This window comes from Crocodylus siamensis, chromosome 1, assembly GCF_052110815.1.
Source record: "Crocodylus siamensis isolate JL-2025a chromosome 1, ASM5211081v1, whole genome shotgun sequence".
NCBI classification, from domain to species: Eukaryota; Metazoa; Chordata; order Crocodylia; family Crocodylidae; genus Crocodylus; species Crocodylus siamensis.
The window spans coordinates 241580065-241603713 of NC_143395.1; the positions used below are offsets into that span (position 1 = coordinate 241580065).

Genomic DNA, 23649 nt, shown 5'->3' on the forward strand with positions numbered 1-23649 from the left:
GGGGGAGCAATAAACTCTGGTGTGAGCTGTGCTGAAATTTATTGCTATGTGCCTCATTTTTGTCAAAGTTTTTTAAAATGTGTTACATAGAACACACTTCAGATGCATTTAAGATCTCAAACTAAAGCATTTTAGTATGATTTTTAAAGCATGTACGTGGTATATTTTGATCAAATTATGGTTATATTTTGCTGACATGAAACTGAAATATGTATGCAGTAACTATGATGTAGTTAGGGATCAGAAAAGAGGTACACAGTAGCATACTTTTACTCTTCCCTATACACTTTTTCATCACCAGTTCTGAAACTAGTAGTGTTAAAATGTATTTTTATCATACTGTACAAAATGAATTCCCCCAGTCCTAAATTGCTGGGCTGCTGTTTCTCTTGGTGTACAGGACTCTGAGGCAGGACCAACTGAATTTGGAGCTTGGGGGTATTTTTGTCATTTTTCCTGTAATCCTTTTGCTTCAGAAAAGCTTCAGATTCTCTGTGGTTACTGGTTTAACTTTTCAGCCTTAAAATATACAGTAAATGATTGGTTTCCCATCTGATATTGTCTTAGCCAAAAGAGAAATGTAATTACACTCGTAGCATCTTAGCACTACAATATACTTTTGAGCTTATGTTTTAAAAGGGAAGATTTTTCAAGAATTCCTTCAACCAACTTTAGATATCATAAACAACAGAATTTTCTTTTACTTTCAATAAACTTAAACCTCCTGTTTAATCCAAGATCTTTCAAAAGGAATTACTTGCTCTATCAGGGATCATGTTTTGATTACCGAGATTGGTGAAAGAATATCTTTCTGCTGACATTTGCATAAGACAAAACATTGCAACACCAATTTAAAAAAAATCTTTTTGATAAAAACATGTCAGGACCCACAGTTAAGTAATACCCAGTTTTTGGGACTAGAAAACAGGTCAGGTTACCTGTTGAAATTCAGCTATTTTTTTTTTTTTTTTTGCTTACTACAAGACTAGTTCCTTTTTCTTTCTTTCTTTAAACACTCAGAAAAAGGAAAATATTTTGACAACAGTGCATTGTTTGGTGGATATGAGAGTGCTGTAGAGTCCAACTTCTTGTCAAACTTGGAGGTGTTTTTCCCTATATTTTAACATTTCTAGAAGATTGGGAAGAATTGGACCTGTTCCCAGCTAAGTAGTTAAACCAACCTGTCACTAAACATATTTTAAAAATGGTGTCCAATAGGTATGACATGCTGGGTGGGCTTCAATAGGCTAATGTAACTTGTAATATTAATCGAATTGCCTGTTCTTTTAATTAAGATATCCACTGGGTGACAAGAATCTAGTATTTTTTTAATGCTTTGTCCTGTGGGTGGTTCAGAGTACAGGAGAAAATATATTCATAGGAGTAGTAGCAGAATTGTGATTAAATAATAATTGCCAGTAATCCTCTATCTGAATTATGTAGTTTGAGTTTAAATAAGTTAGTGGACAGTTGCCACAACAAATAAAATCTTCAGCTAAATTGAGTGCTCAGTTTTCTGGAAAGTAATGTTGTGTGTGTCCAAAGAAAAATGCTCCCATAAGAGAGAGCCTCAGAAATACAGTTTCTGCACACACGCTTTGGCTGTTCCTCCATTCAGTTGTACTCCTGCCTAGACATAGTTCCATGTCTGTGGCCGCTGTTCTTACTCAACTATTTTGGAAAAATCTGAAGGTTTATGCTTGGTAAATATTTCTTCATTATTTGAATGTCAGCTGTGGCAGATGGGAAAGTACAATGTCCTGACATTTTGGAATGGTTGCTGTTCAAAATGGCTGACACCCTTACAAGATATACAGATTACATTTGGACATGAAATAGTTTACTTGGAGTGAGCAGGAAGACTCTTGAAATAAGAACACATGAAAACGAAGTAGATTATTTAATCATGGTAGTAACAAATTGGGGATGGGTGGTGCTGAGGCTTCACTTGATAGTGGTATTTTTAATAATTTCAGTTGACTGTCATTGCTCTCTAAACAGAAAATACATGATGGGAAATGCAGATAGTTTTAGCTGGGCTATGCTACATAGGATAAAAAGTATTCCAGAAAAATAGCTTGTGTGAGTGTATGTATGTTTCTGAAGTTATTTTTTTTCACGTGATAATAAGCTGGGATTGTACTTACCTCCCAACTCCCCAGATGTGTTTACTTCAGGTGACAAATATTGCTGGTTACCAGTATTTTGCAGAAACCTTTTCTGTGTGCCCCTCGAACTTGTAATGAGTGATGCATATTTTAAATCTGCTTGCTGAAAGTTTCTATATACATTTTGGATTGCACAGATTGAAAAAAAGATTCACTCAAGCCAGAGTATATATGTAATACTAAGACCAGGAGAATGGAGAGCTGATCATACAAGTGAAGACTAAAAGAGCTTGGCTTATGTAGTGAAGTGAAACGGAGGTTGAGAGGGGCTGTGGTTGCTGTCAACAAATGTATTGGGGAGTTCCAAAAGTTAAAGGACAGTGTTGGCAGAAGAACAGCAGGAGTCTGCAGTATGAATAAATCTGAAGTGGAAATTAGGAGAAGATACTTAATTGTTGAGACAGCAAGGTCAGCTTTCTTGTGAAAGCAGAAGGGGAAAAAATCTGGTGTTGAGAATGTTCAACAAGTTAATGGAAGAGGTTATATAATGTGGTCCCTTTGACAGCACAAGACTGACTCAGTCCTGTCTCTAGCCTGCTGAGGTTAAAATGGGCTACTGAAGTACAAAACAAAGTTGGTTCGGATATCTTATTTGAGCCTAAATATGTCCAATTACAGTCTCCATTTTGAAACAGCATGAAGAGAGATTTTTCAAGGGAGTAAGCAGTTTACTTTTGCTTATGGAAAATGATTCAGAAATGAAAGAGAAAAGTACGTACCTGAAGGGGGGGGGGGGGACACAATGGCCCCTTTCTACTGCAGCAAGAACTTCTCTCTGTCAGTTCACTCACCCTAAGCAATCCCAGCTGGGACTTGAACTAGTATCTCCCACATGCAGAAACTCTACCACACAGCCACCAATGCTGGGACTGCTCCAGGCTGCTAGGGGTCTTGACCTTCCCAGAGCCCCTGCCTCACATCGTACTTCCTAACCTGTTTTTCGAGGAGCTGGAAGCAGAGCTGGGAACCTCTCAGGTTGCTGCTCAGATCCTTTCTGGAGCTGGGGAGCCTCTCCTGCTGGCTGCAGCCTCTCCCAGGGGATCCTCGAGCCCAGCAGGGAGCCTCTCCTGTTGGCCATACGCCATGCTGCTGAGGGTCCAGCTGCTGCCTGCAGGTCCCACTCCTTGAGGTGCTTCTGGGGCAACTGCTCCTGCCCCGCTGGCCCAGCTCTTTGAAACTCCTTTCTTATGGTCCCTTGCTGGTCTGTCCCCGAGACAGCTGCGCTGCCCCTTTTATCCCCCTCCAGGTGACCCAAGGGGCCAATCAGGGGACATGGAGGGTGAGTCTCTGGGGCCGGATTGGTGAGGAAAGGGAATCCCAAGCCCTCAAATCATCTTTTACCCTTTCAAAACCCCTGGGCTAAATCACGATCAGCTAGCCTGTCACACCTCTCGCGTACTTTCTGGAACATCAAGGCTACAACGTTACTTTAACACTACGCCTAGGTGTTCACATTGAGAAAACACCCGCATTGTCTGTAACTTTATCATAATTAAAGTCACTTCATTTCTGAAAGTAGACATTAGGTTGACCTGTGAAGTAATTTTATTGATTTTCTTTGGTGGAGTACATCCTAGTATAGTAATGCTTAGGTGGGGGTGACATGGAAATATTGTTTGTTTGTTGATTTATTGGTGTATTTATTTATTAATTTTATATCCCACTGTATCTAAAAGGCCCCCTCCACATGTTACAGGTATTGCACAATTAACTAGTAATTGTGCAGTTACATTGAGGCTAGTTACACATGTAAAATACTTATCACATAGTAAAAAACTCCTGACAGCTATAAAGTTGGAGCCTGCAAATGTGTACAGCCTTTATTGTTGGTTGCTAGCAAGCTTTAATTTGCATGCGCATCAGGATCTCCACTGTGACTGGGAGCCCCGTCAGGTGTGGGCTTCCAGCTGCAAATGTGCACCTTGCCCAGCCTGGGCTGCAATTCCCACAACTGCTGGGGATCCTTAGCCCCATCAGCTGTGGACTCTGGGTCCTTGTACCACCCCGCAGATGCCAGGATCCAGAATCCCACAGCTGCAGATGCCGGGTCCCTGCAGCATGCCTCCTAGTGATTTTCTACCCCCTCCCCTTCCCTTTCTGGGGATGTATGAAACTGCCAGGGTGGGAGGAACATATCAGGGGTGATCTTTCACTTCCCCACTTTCCTGGGCCTAGGAGCCCCTCAACTGGGGTGTGTCGGGCTCCCAGCCATGGGAGTTTGCTAGTGCAGTGCAGGGAGAGTCTGGGGTCAGCTTCCCCTGTATCAGCAATAAGATGCAGTAGGATTTAATGCACAATCCCACAATTGCACCTCCTGCCATACACATGTAGCATGGCAGGAGGAGTGATTGTTTGAATCGCACATTGGATCCCATTATCCCTTTACCTGCACGTGTAAAGGGGGGCAGAGGTTCAGAGCACAGTCAGTTTAGTAACAAAATACAGAGTAAATCCTATACAGGCTTTTCTGTGTAAAGACAGAGTGAATATATTAAAGATCTGAGTGTATGAGCATGTTAGGATGCTTTTACCTCTGGACTAATCTTTGCATTGCATAAATGCATGTAAAATGATGCATGTCTGCCAGGGCTCTGCATTTTTAACTGAAATGGAATTAATAATCAAGTTGGCGTCATCTGAGATGTGTAGAGAATTCCTTTCTTCCTGATAGGCCTGTCTAACTGCATTATGGTAGACAGTGTTTTTTTTTTTTTTTTTAACAGCATAGGACTGTGTATAGAAGAATCCTTATCCCCTATTTTGAGTGAAAGAGAATACCACAGAAGTTCTACATGGTGTATCCTTGAGAGTTTCATGATGGTCACATGTGAGGATATGCTTGTATCTCTGCAAAAGCCCTGAGCTTTGTTAGTTGGAATAAACTTATCTGGCCTGGCTTGCAGTATTGATTTGCATTGTATTGGTCTATATCTAGACATGGGAAAAATGAAATGAAGTCAAGTAGGAACAATTTTATAGACACTTTTCTAAAGTCTAGCGATCCGTTACATCAGGAAATTTTTATGGGTTATGGTGTAGATCGGCTAGGCCACCCTGTGGTATGTGTGCCACAAATGTCATGAGCAGGCTCTATGTGTGCATGTAGCAAATTAGGGAGTGGACAGACAGAACACCCATTGGTAGGGTAGGAAGCAAAATTGGAGCAACAGATCAGAAAGCATAGGATAGGAAGCAGAGCAGCAGATTGGGCAGGTGAAAAGGGAATTGGAGTGCCAATTGGGAAAGATGTAGGGCTAATTTGTGGCACGTCTGCCAGACTGATTGGCCTCCACTGCTGTAGCTAACTGAATTGATCTTTGGTTAGAAGAAATAAAGCTTTCTTATTTGCCCTAATTTTAAGTTTCAGAATTTTCCCTAGAAATTAAAAAAAAAAATTTGATTTGAGTTTCATGCTTCAAAGTTGTTAAAAACTTTTAGCATCACAATAGTGTGTTGTAATTTTGGGGATTTAACATGATATTATATTGCTTTGGTAGCAAACGGTATTAGATTGACTTGGGTGTATCTCCTTTCCCAGTGCATTTTGCTTTATTGCATATGCATATACAGCATCAACATGGTGATGTTGCTTTGGGAAGAAATATGGGCAGTTCTTTCTCTTAAGAGTTTAACTAAATATATGTAGCCTTCTTGAGCTCCTTCGCTATTTTTCTTCAAGCTCTGAATTCTTGCAGAAATAGCGAAAAAGCTGGAAAATTACATGATTTTTCATTGTTTCTTTAATGGGCACCGTGAAATAATCAATATGGTATACTCTGATAGGCAGCATCCTGTTGACTTCTTATAATGATTTGAATTGTATTAGACCAGGGAACATAAGTTAGTTTTTCTAACACAGAGGTCTGGTCTTGGTGAAAAATATCTAGCTCACTTTGTATTTAACAGTTTTCTATGGTGTGTAACTAATAGGTGCTGTTCTTCTATTTTTACCAAATATCCCTCGTGGGATGGATTTTTGACAAGAAAATTACGGGATTGGTGCCCACTGTAAGAGTTATGTTGATAATTGAAGCCGCTTCTACTCAATATAACATAAATGGAGCTTAAATAACAAGGCTAAAAGGAAAGAAAGATTAAAAAAATAACATGTAGATATGCAGGAAGATTATAACTTGGTTGTCATGGCCATTATATCCCCTCAGGCAGTTGTCACTAAATTTGCTGTTAATGCTCACTGTGTACCAGTCAACTAATGTCACTTTTGTCCCTTTCTCCTTCAAGCAATTTTGTGAAATTTTCTAGAGAAAGGTTACTTTATAAAATGCCAGGATAAAAATCTGTTAATGGACACTTCTGTCACTTTAACTTCTCTGCTGTAACCTATCAAAGAAGTTCAAAAAAGTGTATGAATGTACCAGAAGTTTCCTTGGAAGTTAAACTAATATAAGATTTTTTTTTTTCCCTCTTGAGAAACTGAGGCTGGATTTTCAAGGAAGCTTTGAGGACAGCTTTTATTATTTCATTGTGTATACAGTATTTGGAAAGCAGTGCAGTATAGAAAATTGACACAAAAATATGGAAAGAAGGCTTCTTTTTTTTTTTTTTTTTTACAAATTAAGTGCAAGAGATGAGAAAATTGAATACTGTTTTGTGCAGTTTTATATTGGCTGGCTAGCAAAATCTAGGAAATGTCAAAAAAGCAACACATCTAAAATGGGTGGAAGCTTTTGTCTTTTACAAATGGTGCTTAAATATTTTTGAGAACAAACATGTTTAAGCATATAGTGTTTTTGTATGTTCAGAGAGCTTTATAATTAATCCATTTTGATTTTTTTATTTCCATTAATTTTCTTATAAGGATCAAAATGCAGATAAAAAGAAGCAAGGACCCCTACCTGCTCGAGCTGCGTCTGTCTAGCAATATAACAAGACCCTCATTTTGGATTGGGGAAAGAGAGCTGCAAATATATCTTCCAGTGTTTTCTTCACAAATGCTTCCTGAGAGGACAGGACAGAGCTGAGTCCAGGAAAGGGAGCAAGGGTGGGGTACAGCACAGCACAGACTGTGTGTGCTGTTATGGCCTTTAAGCAGCTCTAAATTGCTCAATATGGGGTTATTCCAGTCTCCTAGAACAGTCCTGAATTTTTCTGGTATAACAGGTGCAGACAGAAGGGCAGTTCCCGCTGTAACTGAGAAGGCTTTACAGGAACTGTTCTGAGTCGCAGCAATCCCTTGGAACAAACAGAAGTTCACTCTTGGTTCCAGGGGGAGGAATCTAGGTCCTGGCTGCAGCCAATTTCTCCTAGGAACTCCCCCTGTTAGGCTGAAAAATTTTCTGAATGGGAGTGGAGGAAGCTCATTTTAGGGCTTCCCCAGCTAGCACAGGAGGATGGGGTGGGTGAACTGGAGCCCTTCCACCTTGGGGATTGGGGGGAGAAGGGGGAGGCTGAAACCCTCCCATATGGAACTCCTTGTGTTCCCTTCCCCCCTCCCATTCTGAAAACAGTTTGAGGGCAGGCAGCACAGACGGAAGTTACAGCAGACGCTCTGTTTTGAAGAGTCTGTGTGTGACCCCTCATTCAGTGAGTGTTCGGTTTTTCACCCAATCATCCATTTTTGAAGTGGTCTGCATCCATGTGCTTGTGTTTGGTCACAGCTATAGACCACTTTCTGTAGCCAGATTTGGTGAAAATTGTCACTTCAGTCTGTGCCCAAAGGTTTTTAAGACCACCTTAACCTATATTGTCTGAGGACTCTGCTCTGGGTCAGATAGTTGCAACATAGAATAGAATCATAGAAAATAAGGGTTCAGAAGGGACCTCAGGAGGTCATCTAGTTCAACCCCCTGCTCAAAGCAGGACCATCCTCAACTGTCTTCCCAGCCAAGGCTTTGTTTAGCTGGGTCTTTAAAACCTCTAAGAATGGAGATTTTCACAACCGCTCTGGGTAACCTGTTCCAGTATTTTACTACCCTCCTAGTGAGTAAGTTCTTCTTAGTACCAACTCATCTAAACCTCCCTTGCTGCAACTAGAGACCCTTGCTCCTGTCATCTCCCACCACTGGGAAGAGCCCAGCTCCATTTCCTTTGGAACCACCCACCAGGTAGTTGGAGACTGCTATTAAATCCTCCTTCAGTCTTCTTTTCTGCAGACCAAATACACCAAGTTCTCTCAGTCTCTCCTCAGAAGTCATGTGCCCCAGCCCCCAAACCATTTTTGTTGCCCTCTGCTGAACTCTCTGCAACTTTTCCACATCCTTCCTGTAGTGGGGTACCCAAAATTGAACACAGTATTTCAGTGTGGCCTCACCAGTGCTGAGTAGAGGGAGATCATCATTTCCCTCTATCTGTTGTGAGCACTCCTACCAATGCAGCCCAGTATGCTGTTAGCCTTCTTTGTAACAAGGGTGTGCTATTGACTCACTCAGGTTATTGTCCACTGTAACCCCCAGGTCCTTTTCTGCAGAGCTGCTGCCCAGCCACTCATCCTCCAGCCTGTACTGGTGCATGGGATTATTCTGTCCTAAGTGCAGGACTTTGCACTTGTCCTTGTTGAATCTCATTAGATTCCTTTTTGGTCCAATCCTCCAATTTGTCTAGGTCTCTCTGAATCTTATTCCTACCCTCCAATGTATCCGTTACTCCCCTCAGCTTGTTGTTGTTGTTTGTTGACTTGCTGAGGGTACACTCCATCCCATCTTCAAGATCATTGCTAAAGATATTGAGCAATGCTGGTCCCAGGACCTAGCCCCAGAGCTGCCCTTAAGGAAAATGGCACCCTGGGTGAACTTGTATTTTGGTGCCCCACCCCTGTTGCAGTCCCCCTGGTACTTACTCGCCAAGTCAGTGGCATTGCTATAGACAGTGTGGCAGGCAGTCAGAGTGGCATTGGAGTGCTAGGCAGGCAGGGTGGAGATTAGCTATGCAGGGCAGGATGGGGTGTGAGTGCAGGCTTCTCGTGTGCGTCTGTGTGTGGCACCATTCTGACCATGTGCCCCAGGTGGTCACCTATGTACCGACCCCTTACTATTACTAGATAATAGTATTCTAAAACAGTGGTGTTCAACCTTCAGGCCTTATGAGGTGAATGAGTTGCCTGGGGGAGAGTCCTTGAACCAGATTATGGTGTTGGTAGCCTAGTGCACCATATCCTGCCTTGCGCCACCTGGATTAGGCCATATGTGTCCAGATTCTGCTTGATGTTGTTGAGATCAGAGCCCACATGATGGGTCCTGTCTCATGAGGCCCAGATAGTCCATCACACCCTGATCCCGTTTTACGCTTCTAGGATTGGACCCGATGGACCTGGATTTTCCAGTTCATGCTTCCCTGTCGGTGGCTGATTTGGTATGCAGAGGCATGCTATCTAGCCTGTAGGGCTCCCCTTAGGTCTGGAAATTGGTCAGTAGAGGATTGGCAATAAATGCTGTCATTGCTCCCCTCAGTGCCAAATTTTCAGACCTATTATGTGGGCTAGATGACCTAGCTCTATAACTGGATCTAGCCTGTGGGCCAGAGGTTAAGCATCCCTGTCCTAAAGTGTATTCAGCAGCACAGGTTTGAGAGAAACCAGGAAACTCCTGAATTCTTGCATTCTCACTTTCATTCCTTAAAAATATGACAAAACTCCCCTACACATAGGCTTATCATATAAAAACTAAATGCAAAATTAATTCTGTTCTTATTTTTTATGGCTGAGGTTTTGGTTTGTGCATCTCCTATAGGTTTGGGAATCTCTGTTGCCAAGACAGAAATGAGGGGCTGCAGAAGTAAGCAAGTAGAACACAGATCTATTTTTTTTCTAGCTGTGGTTTTTGGGCATATATAGACTCAAAATATTACATTAATGTTAAATTCATCAGGAATATTTAAGTGCACATATTTATGGTATGTCTATAAATCTAGTGCTATTTCAAGTACCTTTCAACAGAGGACCGCAAGATACTGTTTATTAGTGGTTCAACAGATGTATATGCTTACTGATTACTAGAGTTCAGATAAAACTATATGTTAGTATTACATAGAGCACAAACAGGCCAGCCCTTGGCCCAGAGACTGAGGTTTACGTGCATACTATTGGCTGATTAGTGTGAAATTTAACTTGCACTACTTGGCTTATGGTGAGGGGAATATGAAATAACATTACATGTAAATTCTACATGTTGCACTAATTTGTAAGTCTGCATCAAAAACAGCATTCTCTCTGAGGTCCTCCTCCTTTTCCCATTTTTCCATACCGTTTTAATGCCTTCTGACCTGCTCTGAATAAGATTCTTCTGAATCTTTTATGATTTCTATGTTTTGCTTTACAGCTGTGCAAAACACACATTACAAATGCTATTAGAAACTTTTGGCATTTTCTATTTTAACTGTCAGGATATTTACCAAAGACATTTTCACTAAGATAAGGATTCATATAAATAAAAGAAAAAGAAGTAATAGGGGAAAAAAAGGAAATTGTAAGGAGATAAAATGTATCATAAATTTAAAAAACCCATACTCCAAATTGCTTAATGAATGTGTGTTTTGTCAGGCTGCCTAGCTTATGTTGTCCAGTTTTCCTATGGAATATATCAGTCCAGCACATTGTTATATTTGCTCCCTGTTAGCACATTGATTCATAGATTGGAAGGCTGGAAGGGACCTTGGAAGATCATTGGGTCCAGCCTGCTGCACCAAGCAGGAAAGATAACGGGGTCAGGTGACCCCAGGAAGGTGACCATCCAGTCTCCTCTTGAAGATTTCCAGGGTAGGCAATTGCACCACCTGGAGAGAGCTTATTCCATAGTCTGGACACCCTGAGTGTGAAGAAATTTTTTGTAATGTTGAGTCTGAAAACGTCTTCCGGGAGTTTGTGGCCATTACTTATGGTTTTCCCTAAGGGTGCCCTGGTAAACAGATGCTCACTGAGACCTTGATTGTATTCTGCTAGCCTAGCAGTAAGCTACTACCAAGTCTTCTCTCAGCCTTCTTTTCTTCAGGCTGAACAGTCCTGGGGCCTGCAGCCTTTCATCGTATGGCTTGCCGTGCAAGTCTCTGATCATACGGGTGGCTCTTCTCTGGACTCTCTCAAGCTTTACCACATCCTTGTTAAAGTGTGGTGCCCAGAACTGGATGCAGTACTCCAGCAGTGGTCTCACTAATGCTGGGTACAGTGAAAGAATCACTTCTTTGGTTTTGCTAGAGATGCATCGATTGATGCATGCCAGAATATTATTTGTCCTGCTGGCTACATATTCATATTCATACTGTGGGCTATTATTACCCCCAGGTCCCTTTCACTGATCGTGCTAGTCAGTTTGGCACTGCTGAGGCTGTAGGTGCATAGGGGGTTGTTCCACCCCAAGTGGAGCACTTTACATTTCTCAATGTTGAACTTCATCAGGTTCCAACTTGTCCTTGTCTCTGTCTCTGTCTCTGTCTCTGTCTCTGTCTCTGTCTCTGTCTCTGTCTCTGTCTCTGTCTCTGTCTCTGTCTCTGTCTCTGTCTCTGTCTCTGTCTCTGTCTCTGTCTCTGTCTCTGTCTCTAGATAGATAGATAGATGTAGCCTGTCATTAAGCGTGGTCATGTTTTCCCAGAACTTGGTGTCGTCTGTGAAGTTGGCATCATCTGTGAACTTGGCCAGCGAGCTCTTTGCCCCCACATCCAAATCATTGATAAAGATGTTGAAAAGTACTGGACCAAGCACTGACACCTGTGGGACACCACTGGCTACTTCTTGCCAAGATGACACAGATCTGTTCATTAGGACTCCTTGGGTCCTGCCTTAAAGCCAGCTTCATATCTACCTAATGATCTTGCAGTTAAGCCCACAATCCTCCTACAATCCATATATAATATGAAATTGTATGGTGAGGGTTTGAATTAGGTCTTCCTGTTCCGAAAGAGGTACTTCATGCTTCCCTTTTTGAATTGTTTTACCACAGATGATGGATTAGTTTTGTGGGGGCTGATAGACAAGAACAAAAGAAAATATCAATGGTATAATGAATGGCTTTACTATTATAACTGATTACCAGGAATCTTGGTTTTCTGAGTTTCAAAAATCCAAAATTCTCTGATTTTTAACCCTCCCCCCACAAATCCACGGTTTTCCACAACTAAAATGAAACGCCACGATAGTAGGTATCAGTTAAACACAATGTTTTAATTGATATCTTTACAATTGTAAAGCAGTTTGGTTTGGAAGCCTACCAGTGCCTCAGTCATTATAATAAAATACATTCTAAATACTTATATATTTTGGCATTTAATTTTGGTTTTTTACCATAGAAAATTAGTGCTCCCCTTCACTCACCAGTACCTGTGTGTTCTACAGCTGCTTTGTGGCACTTGCAGCCTTGATATGTTGATGCCCTGCCCCTGCCATTACCATTGTCCCTCACTCCCAAAACCATAGTCCCCCAATCCTTGCCAGTGCTCCTTACTCCCAACCCTCAGCCCCCTGGCCCTGCCAGTGCCCTTCACTCCTTACCCACACTCTCCCAGGCCAACCCACCCATTGTGTGAGGAAGATGGTGAGTGTATGGAGTAGATGGAGTGTAGGCATAGATGATGTGGGGGGTGAGGGAGTGTACATGTGCCCCACAGATTTCTGTGCTCAGAACAGGCATTGGGCTGCAGTCTGTCCCAACCAGCTCTGAGCAAGGGCTGTGGCAGCAGTGGGCAGGGGGTACCTCACCTTGGCAGCCATAGTGGCGTGTTGCTCCCTCCTGCGCTGGGTTCTTCCTCCTGGGTCATGGAGGTGGGTCTTGCCTGGAGCTGGTTTGGCCAGGCTGTAGCCCCATGCCTTGCTGTGAGTGTAGATATCAAACAAAATAAAAAAACGCACCAAACCTGAAGGATTATGTGGCTTTTTTTTTTTTTTTAATAGCAGGCTTTGTAAGAGCACCAGGCAACTATGGATTAGGTGTCATGTTCTGTTATAAAATATGGTGATAATGCAAGACCATTTGAGCAAAACCTCTATCGTTCCTTTATTTTATAGGCTCCCGTCTTCGTCAAGAGGATTTCCCTCCTCGAATTGTTGAGCACCCATCTGATCTCATTGTTTCAAAAGGAGAACCAGCAACTTTGAACTGTAAAGCCGAAGGAAGGCCAACCCCAACTATTGAATGGTATAAAGGGGGTGAAAGAGTGGAAACTGACAAAGATGATCCTCGCTCCCATCGGATGTTGCTGCCCAGCGGATCTTTATTTTTCTTACGTATAGTACATGGTCGCAAGAGTAGACCGGATGAAGGGGTCTATGTTTGTGTAGCAAGGAATTACCTTGGAGAAGCTGTGAGTCATAATGCATCTCTGGAAGTAGCAAGTAAGTAAAATTTCTCACCTTCTATCAGTGGTTTTGCAGCTGTATATTACTGTAGACATGTTTAAGAGCAAAACCTTTGGCTCTTTCCAAGAATACTGTCTGAAAGACAGAGAAAGAATCCATTCTATACCATTAAGCACAAGTACCATAAGATGCCTACCTATTATTTTAGGAAACTAATTACTTTGGCTAAATGAATGCTTATTTTTCTGTGAGGTCCTAGATATTGTGTCTGTGGAACGCTGCATACTTGATTTAAAGATTATTGATCCTCTTTCTCACTATAGACCATATCAAATGCTGGTCACTGCTAATAGTATTAGAACTAGGGTTTAGTCCAGCAGAGCACAGTTGCTAAATGGTGTGCATAAACATTGCAGAAAAATGATGAGCAGGAGTGGGTGTAAAAAAAAACTTGTCTTTCTCTAACTAGAGTGCTGGTAGGTGGCCCATATACTAACCCTTATCTAATAGTAGGTATATGTTCAAAGAGAGGAGCAGAGAGAGATTTTCATCCCCTTGTCTCTTTGGGCATGATTTTGAAACTCTGCTTTATTTGAGAGCCTTAAGACTTTTGTGTTGAGGTGAAAAATTTCAAATTTGGATACTTAAAATTATACACCAGAAGGAACCGAAATGAGAGTCCTGATTTTCCTCCCCACCACCTGCCCCTAGAAAGAAATTATTGAAAGCATCCTGGAGAGCCATACTTTTGGCCCTACTGTGCCTGTTTTCTGCTCGTATTTGATGTTGCATGCACGGCACTGCAAATGATGCTTTGCTAAAGGCTGTGATTTCTTGTTGTAATTGGTGCACTACAATGATTATTATCTGAGTACTTTCTGAAGTACAGAGCATGCCCTGTGCTCATAAAGTCTTGATTTTTACAGTGGATAGATGATTTTGAAATGGATTAATCTACTGGGTGCCCATCTGAATTCCCTTCCTATGGAAAGATGAGAATTTATCTCGGTACCTAATCCAAAACTCTTGAAATGGATTTAATATGCATTTGTTTTTAGATCCTTGTGGAACTCTCTAGTAGCAATAGGTTGGAGTGTATTACCAAAGTTTAAAATAATCTGTTTTTAGCTTAATGCTACCTATTTATTATATAACACAGTTATAAATTCTCCATATGTTTTAAGGATTTGGTTGGGTGAGGCATTCAATTCACAATTTATTTGATTGGCAACGTATGTTGGAATGTTTATTAACAATTTCTTAAAATGTACATTGTTCAAGAGTGTTGTATCTTGTATATTTAAAAACTTACATATTTGCCTCCCAGTTTCCCATGGAAAGGCAAGGAACTTGAGTTACGTTTAAATTGGTTGGTTCAGCGTGCGTTCTGCCAACTCGCTTGTCTGTTTCTAAATGTGTTTGTGACCCCTGTCTCAAGTCAGCTTGATTAGATTACAATGAGAGTCTTAGCGACAGGGTCTGGATGTGTATGCAAAACATTAATACAACCACAAGGTTTTTCACGTCTGAGCAATACTCAAAATCAGGATAAAAGACAAGTATCTTCTAACAGAGTTTCAAATGTTTGCCACAGTAATAGTACAGTATTAAGTTGCTAACTCAATTGAAAACCACACTCGTATTGATGACTACTCGCAGGGATGTGAAATGTGAGTAAAGTTAGAAGGGACTTGATTATTTTTCAGGTTGAATCCTACACTCTTACGAGGAAAAAATGCTGATATGTGTTAGGAAATAAGATTTATAGCAATGAATTGTAGTAATGCATGGCTTTAATTTTATGCTGATAAATTTTGCATTAAAAGGTTTTCAGCAGAAAAAGCAACAATGTGGAAATACAGAAAAGAGCAAAGCATTTCAAATAGTGTTTAAAGGTGAAGAACAAGATACGCTGTGAAACAAGGAAATAATTGAAGGCTACCGGAATAAATTTACATTAAATTTAACATCTGTGAAACATAGATATAATGCTATTATCATTATGAACTACAGTTGGATTCATAGTGGCCAGAGAGAAAATATTGTTTTGATTAGCTTCTCTTTGATACACCACAGTATTACAATACACAATTGCTACTTTTAAAACCCTTACATTTAGGTTTAATATTTGCATGTTTACATAATAAAATTGCCTTTATTTGGTATTCATTTAGGAAATGCAAAAGATCATTTTAGAGTATTCATTTGGTTATATTTTAATGTTACACAGTCAGTTTAACAGGAAGACATTTAAAACTAAGAAACAAAAGCTTTTTATGCACTGTAACTGCTAGGTGTAACTGGAAATAGCTCGAATCTGAGGCAATACTGTGCCATTTTTATAAAGGAATTGATTGCTACATTTTTTTTCCCCATCACTTTTGCTGGTGCTGACCTCAGTTAAATTTAACTCTTTTAGCACCCAGTGAATTCGTACATTTGTCTTCGGGTTAAGAAATAGTTTAATTCCACATGTAATCAACACTAAAAACAAATCATTACATAAGTTTTGCTGTCACATTTATGTTTTCGCAGTAGTTTAGTCAAGGGAATTTATTTTCTTTACAAGCACTTGGCCTGTTGTTTATTCTTTTCTTTGTATTATGATGCATTTAAGCTTTGGAGACTCTCCAGTTACAAAAAGAGTAAGCTAGGGTTAAATACAAATTTATAAGAGCTACAAAGCTAAATACAAACTTATAAAATGTGCAATAGTAAAATTATACACATTTAAAGTACATTTAAAATGTGTGTTGCATTGAAACAACCCCAGGGGTTGAAATCCTTCATGTATTCACAGAATAGATAAAACATGAGTTAACAGCAGTAAAGGGTTATTTATTCTCTCCTTTCCACTCCCCAGTGAGCCTACTGAAGGGGCTTAGACATGCCATTCAGTCTGAAGTATGCTGGCTCTTCAGTTGTCTTCCACTGAGGTGTGTCTCTTAGCTAGCAGTAACCATGTGGCCTTCAATGAATGTCATTGATCCAGCACTAATAACCATTTGTTATCTTCAGTAAATTGAATCACGGAAGTGGTTATCCTCACTCCAATCTTTGCATCTCAGAACGCTTTAAAGTCAGTCCTTTAATGTAGCTGCTTGTCCTTGGCATTATTTGCACCAGGGTCTCTTTAAATCTGCTTTTTGGTAGTTATTTGGGACACTGAATTACAAAGCAGCTAATATATGAATAAAGGAATGTAGTTTTGTTTGTTTATTTATTTTATTTTCACTGATGGGCTTAATTTTTGTGTATGCCATTGTTTCTATAAACTTTCGGAGATGAAACCTTCTTGCATACCTTTAAACTTAACTCACAGAAGAATGAAACTTCTAAACAGTGAGGGTGATGAGATAATGAGACAAGAGTAACCAGTCCACCTTCAGGGATGTCAAACTGGCTGTTTGCCTCTTTTTTCTTGACTTCCTGAACTCTGTCTTTTGCTCACTGGAGACCTACTTAAATTAGCTCCATGTTTTGTTTTTGAGGAATGTAACTGGTTTCAGATTACAATTACCTACCAGTGACACATTCCCTGGTGGTGAAAGGTCCTAAAGAATGTGATAATGGGCATGTCCCTGTCAAAACTAAACTGGGTAATTTTCATTATAAATGTCAGTTTTTACAGGTACGAATACAAAATTGATCACTGTTTGCTCCTCCACTAAGTGGTCTAGACAGGAATCTGGCCATCACCTAAACAACTTAGAAACAAAGATTGTTTGTCATTTGAGAGAGGCAAAAGCCGATTTGGAGATGTGATAAAAATTACTGAGAGATGAGAGGTATACTGTAGCTGTTTTAAGCAGTTGAGTTCCTGAAACTTCTCTGAGGACCAGCTGATCTTTTGTTTGGCATGTGACATCTTGAAAATCTCTAGGAGAATAAAGATGGTTTCCAAACTGAGCAGCTTTTATCAGCCACTAAGGGTGTTAATAGTTTTATCAGTAAGCAAGGGTGGTAATACTGTACAGTTGACACCTTTTAGTTTGTTTCATTCTGAGGATATTAAGGAAAATCGAATGAAGTACTGGAATGTTCACTGGATTGGTGCATCTTCATTTTCAAATGGCCTGTTTGCCATTAATGCTCCATGATAACTTGAATCCTCAAACTCTTTTAATCCTGTACAGATTTCCTTTTCAACATGTGGGTTTTGCAAACATGTTCTTAAATTGAAGAAAATTTATTTTTCATGAAGGTAAATTAATCATTGTCTTTAACTGCATGCCATTTGGCATTGTGCAGCTAAGATTCTTGTATTGAGTAAACCTGTTAAGTTTTGCTAACCCATTTGTTTTTAATTTAGAGCCATATGAGAACCTGTATAGCAAGAATCCAGGTGATACCATGCCATGATGGCTTGCTTGAGAATAATTCCATGGCATGGTTTTAACTTGAAGAATAACCAGAGGACTCCATATAATCTGTATTTCTAAAACACTCATGTCCCCTTACAGCAATTATTTTGGAGGTGTTACTTCAAAATGAGTTTTTGCATACATAGCTTTGATTGCTAAGAAGAAAAGCAGTAAACATAACTTTCGGCTGTTCACACATGAAGATAGATGAGCATCTGGGGGGTCATCTGATGAATATTCAATCTTAACGGATTTTGGATAGCAGCACTGCTTCAAATCTGTACCTGAAATGAATGAACACTTTGGATGAGACTTGCAGGCTGTCTACCTGTTACTCCCTACTGGTGAATGAGTGACTGACACATTAGCCCTTGTTTTTAGTATAATCAGCAGGATAAATTGACTTTGGGGAGAGTCTTGTTGAGCCTTCTTGCTCTCTAAATTGCTGCAACATGAAGCAAAACTACATTGCTTTTATGGCATCATTATTTATTAACTGATCTTTTAAGAAGTTTTTTTTTTTTTATAAGGCAGCTCAAAATGCAACATTTGCATTCTGAGCTGGAAAAGCTTCATAAGAAATCAGCATTGGTAACTTTTTACTTTTTCCCTCCTCTTCCTCCCCCTGCCCCCCCCAAAATAGCAACTTTCCCAATGTTTTATAAACTCAAGAGTAATGCCTTGGTGTCTGTGTGTGGGTTTTTTTGTTTGTTTCAATATTTACTTTAGTGTTAGGGCTTATGCCTTAAGTTTGATATCATATCTTCATGGTGAAGTTGGCTTTCTTTTTTCGGTACATCTGTGAACATGAGTACAATTCCTTTAAATGTCTAATGGAAAACAATTAGGAAGTGAGTAAGAATGGTTTAAGACAGAAGCTGACTGCAAATGGATTGCAACATCACTGCTGATTTTTATTTTCCTTCTTGTAGTAATGTTTCTAGTTCAGTTCATTTCAGAAAAATTAACTTTCTGTAATTAATTCATTGTTGTTGCATGATACGGTGTCCCACAGACAAAAAAAATCCCTTTTCAAACCATTTTACATGAGAACATAAGTGCTATACTGGTCAGTCCAGTGGTCCATCTCTTGTATCCTGTCTCTGACAATGGTAGTAGTAGATGCTTTGGAGGGAGAGTACTGAACTTGATATCTCTAGAGTGATATATCCTCTATTTGTTACCCTCCTTGGCACCTAGATTTATTGATTTAGAGATGACAGAAGGAATATCTCCAACTATTCTGTTCAACAGCTATTATTGGATCAGTCATCCATGAATTTGTCTAGTTTCCTTTTGAACCTGGCTATGCTATCTGCCTCTATCACTTCCAGCAGCAGTGCATTCCACAAGTTAGCTATGCATTGCATAAAAAGTATTTTCTCTTAGCTTCAAACCTGTTTTCTTCTGGTTTCAGTGGGTGCCCTCCAATTATGTTGTTCTGGAACTTGGTGAATAACTGTTCCCTGGTCACTTTGTCCACACTCTTCATGATTTTATATACCTCTGTCATATCGTCCATCAGCCTTCTCCTTTCAAAACTTGAAGAGTCCTAGACTTTTTTAGTCTATTTTGGAATGGCATCTGCTCCATGCAACTAACCATTTTTGTGTTCTTTGCTGTACTTTTACTAATTCTGCTACATCCTTTTTGAGATATGGGGATCAGAACTGCATTCAGTATTCAAGATGTGGGTACACCGTGATGGATTTATATAGTGGCGTTAATGGTGTTCTCTGTTTTGTTTTAAGTTCCCTTCTTAATGATGCCTGCTATTTTACTGGCTTTTTGGCTGTCCATGCACACTGAGCATATGTTTTTAGAGGGCTATCTCCAGTGAAGACCTTTTTCCTGAGTAGTAACACCTAGTTCAGAAGCCAGCATTGTGTACATGTAGTTGAAGCTGCTTTTCCCCATGTGCATTATTTTGCATTTGTCAGCACTGAAGTTTATCAGCTCCTCTCCATCAGTTTGGGATTTGACTACCTGGAATACTTTGGTATCATCTATGAACATGGACTGTGCATTCCTCCCCCCCGTTTCCAAATCGTTGATGAAACTGTTGAAGAAAATTGGACCCAGCACAGATCACTGCAAGACCCCATATTGGACCTCTTTCCATCCTTTACTATTTAGCCCTACCCTTTAGCTTCCTGTATTTTAACCAGCTCTCAATCCACAATTTTAGTTTTAGTTGCTTACTGTGTGCAGTGACCAAAATGGAAGGAGCACTTAATCAGATTCTGAATTGAAACAAACCTTAGCAAAGAGGGTTACAAAATGCATCTCAACACAATAATTTACCCATGGGGAAGTGAAACTGAGTGCAGATTCTTAAGAAGTCATTGCTGTAATGGGGCTGCTATTGTATAAAGATGTATTCAGATGGATGCAGTTATTTAATATGATAATTTAATGGCAAAGTTGCATTTTATTTTCATCAAACACGCAACCTCTAAGTAAATTGCCTAAAACTTTATCTTTGTATAACTAGAAAAATACATGAAAGAGACTTTACATTTACTGACACTCTTGACCTCGTATCCATTACGGGCATTTCATAATCTCAGTAAATGGTATCGTTTTGAGTATCTGAGGAAGATTGGAAGCTAGTATCTAGCTAGGTTTCAAGTATCAAGGCCAGATATATCCCCGAAACAGAGACATGGTGATCATGTCTGCAGTTCGAAAACAGTTGCAGGGTGTGGATAATTTCAAGCTCGTGATAGATCACAAGCCCAGTGGCATTATTAGTGAATAGAAAGACCTTAGACGGAGACAGTAAAGGCTTTTGAGGCTGGAAACTGCTCATACATTTGAGGTTTAAACATATTACACAATATGTGCTGTATGAGTCATGGGCTTCTCTTCATCTCTAGGGTTTAACTCAGGATTCTGATATTGGGATTGGAAACAGAACTTGGCATTAGGACATGAAAAATGGTACAAAATGGAAGAAAAAGTTAAATGGATCAATATCACACGGATTAAAAATTTAAGTTCATTGCAGTTCAGTATCCACTTTTTATATAACACTCTTCTGAGTGGTAGATTGTCTGGGCAAGACCATTCTAAGAGAATTAAGTGAACACTGCGGAGGTAATTGCTGCTTATCTGTTCTGGGCAGAATTTTTTTAGTCCAATAGAATCAGAAAAAATTAGACAGCATAATATCACTCAGATACCAAATAATGTAAGGAATTCCAAGAGAGAACACAAAGCAGTGGTTTTCAGCCTTTTTTCATTTGCAGACCCCTAAAAAAATTCAAATGTAGGTGTGGACCCCTTTGAATTGTGTGTGTTCTGTTATACTTTGATTGATCATAGTTGTCTTTCATGGACTCCTTAGACCACAAGACATCTATATACCAAAGCTTCCTAACGGTACCGGCAAGTCTTACTTGCATGATGAGGTGTAAGCAGGAAAGAATGGGTGACCAACTTGGCTACAGAGCTTTTTTTGAATTTAAGCCACTTAAGTGCTATGCAACTTCCAACCTAATTTCAGAAACAGGATAGTGTGCCAGCCTTTCTCTGATGAAGGAGGGGATAGGTAGAAGGAAATAGTTGGAGGAAGTCTTTTGTCTTTTTTTTTTAACCCGGAGGTATTCCTCAAAGCAAGGCTAAAGAAAACAAATTGCTAGAGGTGAGTGGAACTCTATTTTTGTTAAGTTTGCATTTTTTAACCATTATTTATCTCAGGATGATCATATTGATGTTCAACAACTTGCCCTTGAAAAGACCTATGGGAAACTTTAGAGAGGCATATCAATTTTAATTTGTTGCTAAGTGATTTCCTGGGAAAAATTATAGAGTTCTGAGTTTCCCAGGAGTTAGTGGGACAGGGAGGATTGGCTTCAAGATATTACTTATCTCAGGCCCCCATAAACTGCATTATATCTGTCTTGAATAAGTAGGAATATAGTACATTTTTTAGCTTCTGGCTCACAGTGTGCCAGCTGTGGGGAGTTTAGAGCTGGACTGGTGAATCCAGTGGTTCTGACTGTTTAGGCGTCCTTCAGAGAATGCCAAGTCTTAGCTTTAACTTCTTGGCTTCTTTTTGTTTTTTTTCTTTTTTACTATTGGAAACTAATAGAGCAATTTTTGTGTTACAAAGAACTCAGAAGGAACACAAGTCAAAATGCTTTTAACACTATGGATCCCTATTTCAAATCGCTGTTCATTTTGTGAATTATGTAGATGTTTGCATACCTAACAGTGCTAATGGCACGGGGATAATGATGAACCAGACAAAGAAACGCAGCCCTCTGTTATTCATCCATTGCTGGTTCCTCTCACTCTTGTTTTCCAGTTTACTTTTAATTATCTTGGTTTTATTGTAACCCTGAGGTACAGACAGGTTGACCCAAACTTAGGAAGAAAACTGTTATGTTAACACTTTTTTGTTTGTTTGTCCAAACAAAGGTGCCTATTCTGACAAATACTGTTTATAAGATTTATATGCTTATTTTTATTTTCAAGTGATCATTCCCCTTGAACAAAACATTTAATTTGTCCTTACAACTGGCGGCAATCTGTTTTTATTATGTTTACAGTGTAACATTCCTGTTAGCTAAATCATACTGGTTATAAAGCTAGGTTTTCATCTTTGTGTATGCATGATGTTCAGATGACAGTCCCCTGATCTAACTTGGATCCAGTATGTAAATTGATTTTAGTGGATTGCATTGAAAGAAATTTAATTTAAAAACTGCACTGGCTTCTCTCCCTGTGGTGGTAGATACTTTTCTACGTCATGTGTTAAGCAGTGCATAGTCAGCATATGGTTGTTCCTCTCTTATTTAAACTGTTCTCTCCTGGGAAAGGGAAATTCCCCTCAGACCAGACAGACATCTGCTGACTCTCTCTCCTACCAGCAAAGCCACAGAAAAGATATCTTTCCTGTGATTAAAAGAAATTCGTCTGGAGGCTTTTAGTTTTTGTTCAATTAATCAAAGATTAAACCCATGTGGACTCTAAAACTGAGTTCTTTTTGTGCCTTCCCTCTATCACCACTGATTGGTAGGGAACTATACTTGCATTTGTTTCGACTGATATTTAAGCTTTTAACCACACAAATGTTTTAATTCATTGGGAGAAAAAAGTTTCATGCTAAGCAGAAAATATGGTATAGAGAATGGTTTTACTGAGTATCCTTGTTGGCTCATAAGGCAATATAGTGTACAGTGCTGCATATTTTTATGATCTGCATTTTTCAATAAAAATAAAGTCTGCTGGATATATTAACACACTCTTTTATTCACAATTACTATTTGCTTCTATAACTACTTCCAGATGCAAAAGGCCTCTTAATTACTTCAGTTTCTATTGGTACATATATTATGTAAAAGATGTTACTGTGCATTGCAAATGTTATTTAGGGTAAGATGTCTGCAGTTTTCATCTCAGTTCCTCATCCCTGCCTTGTGAAATCCTGCAGATGAAATGTTAAGCAGACTTTTTAATCCTGTAGGATTTCTTCCACCTTCAAGATTGAGTTAGGTTCCCCCACAAAGTTTACTAAGAATGTGGATTGAAAATGTCGTGAGAGTAGGATGGCAGTAATTAAACGGATTCTCTGAATACCGGTCTGCTTTTAAATTTTTCATCTGACACAAATGAGCCCCTGTAAAAGACCATTTATCTGAAGATAATGTGGTTGGCTCCAGTTTTATTAGTGGAATTAGTTCTTTGGTATAGTCTGTGGCATGGCTGTGAAACAGCAGAGGCTCTACTGATAATGTGACTTTTCCAGTGTATTTGTACACAGCTTTGCTTTCTCCAGCAATGTTCTTTCTAATTATTCTTTGTTTGGTTCATTTGTTGATTGTTTTCTGCAGCAAAAAATAAAAACAAAATCTGTATGGGACCCCATTCA

The 23649-nt window shown here is 39.6% G+C and overlaps 1 protein-coding gene across 1 annotated transcript in view; it reads left to right on the top strand.

The window, feature by feature from the left end:
* Nucleotides 1-23649, top strand: part of ROBO1 (roundabout guidance receptor 1) — a 796429-nt gene that overhangs the window by 392096 nt on the left and 380684 nt on the right. The window contains exon 3 of the mRNA XM_090059747.1: nt 13117-13443. Within this exon, the coding sequence (XP_089915873.1) occupies nt 13117-13443 (327 nt within the window). The remainder of the gene's footprint in view (nt 1-13116; nt 13444-23649) is intronic.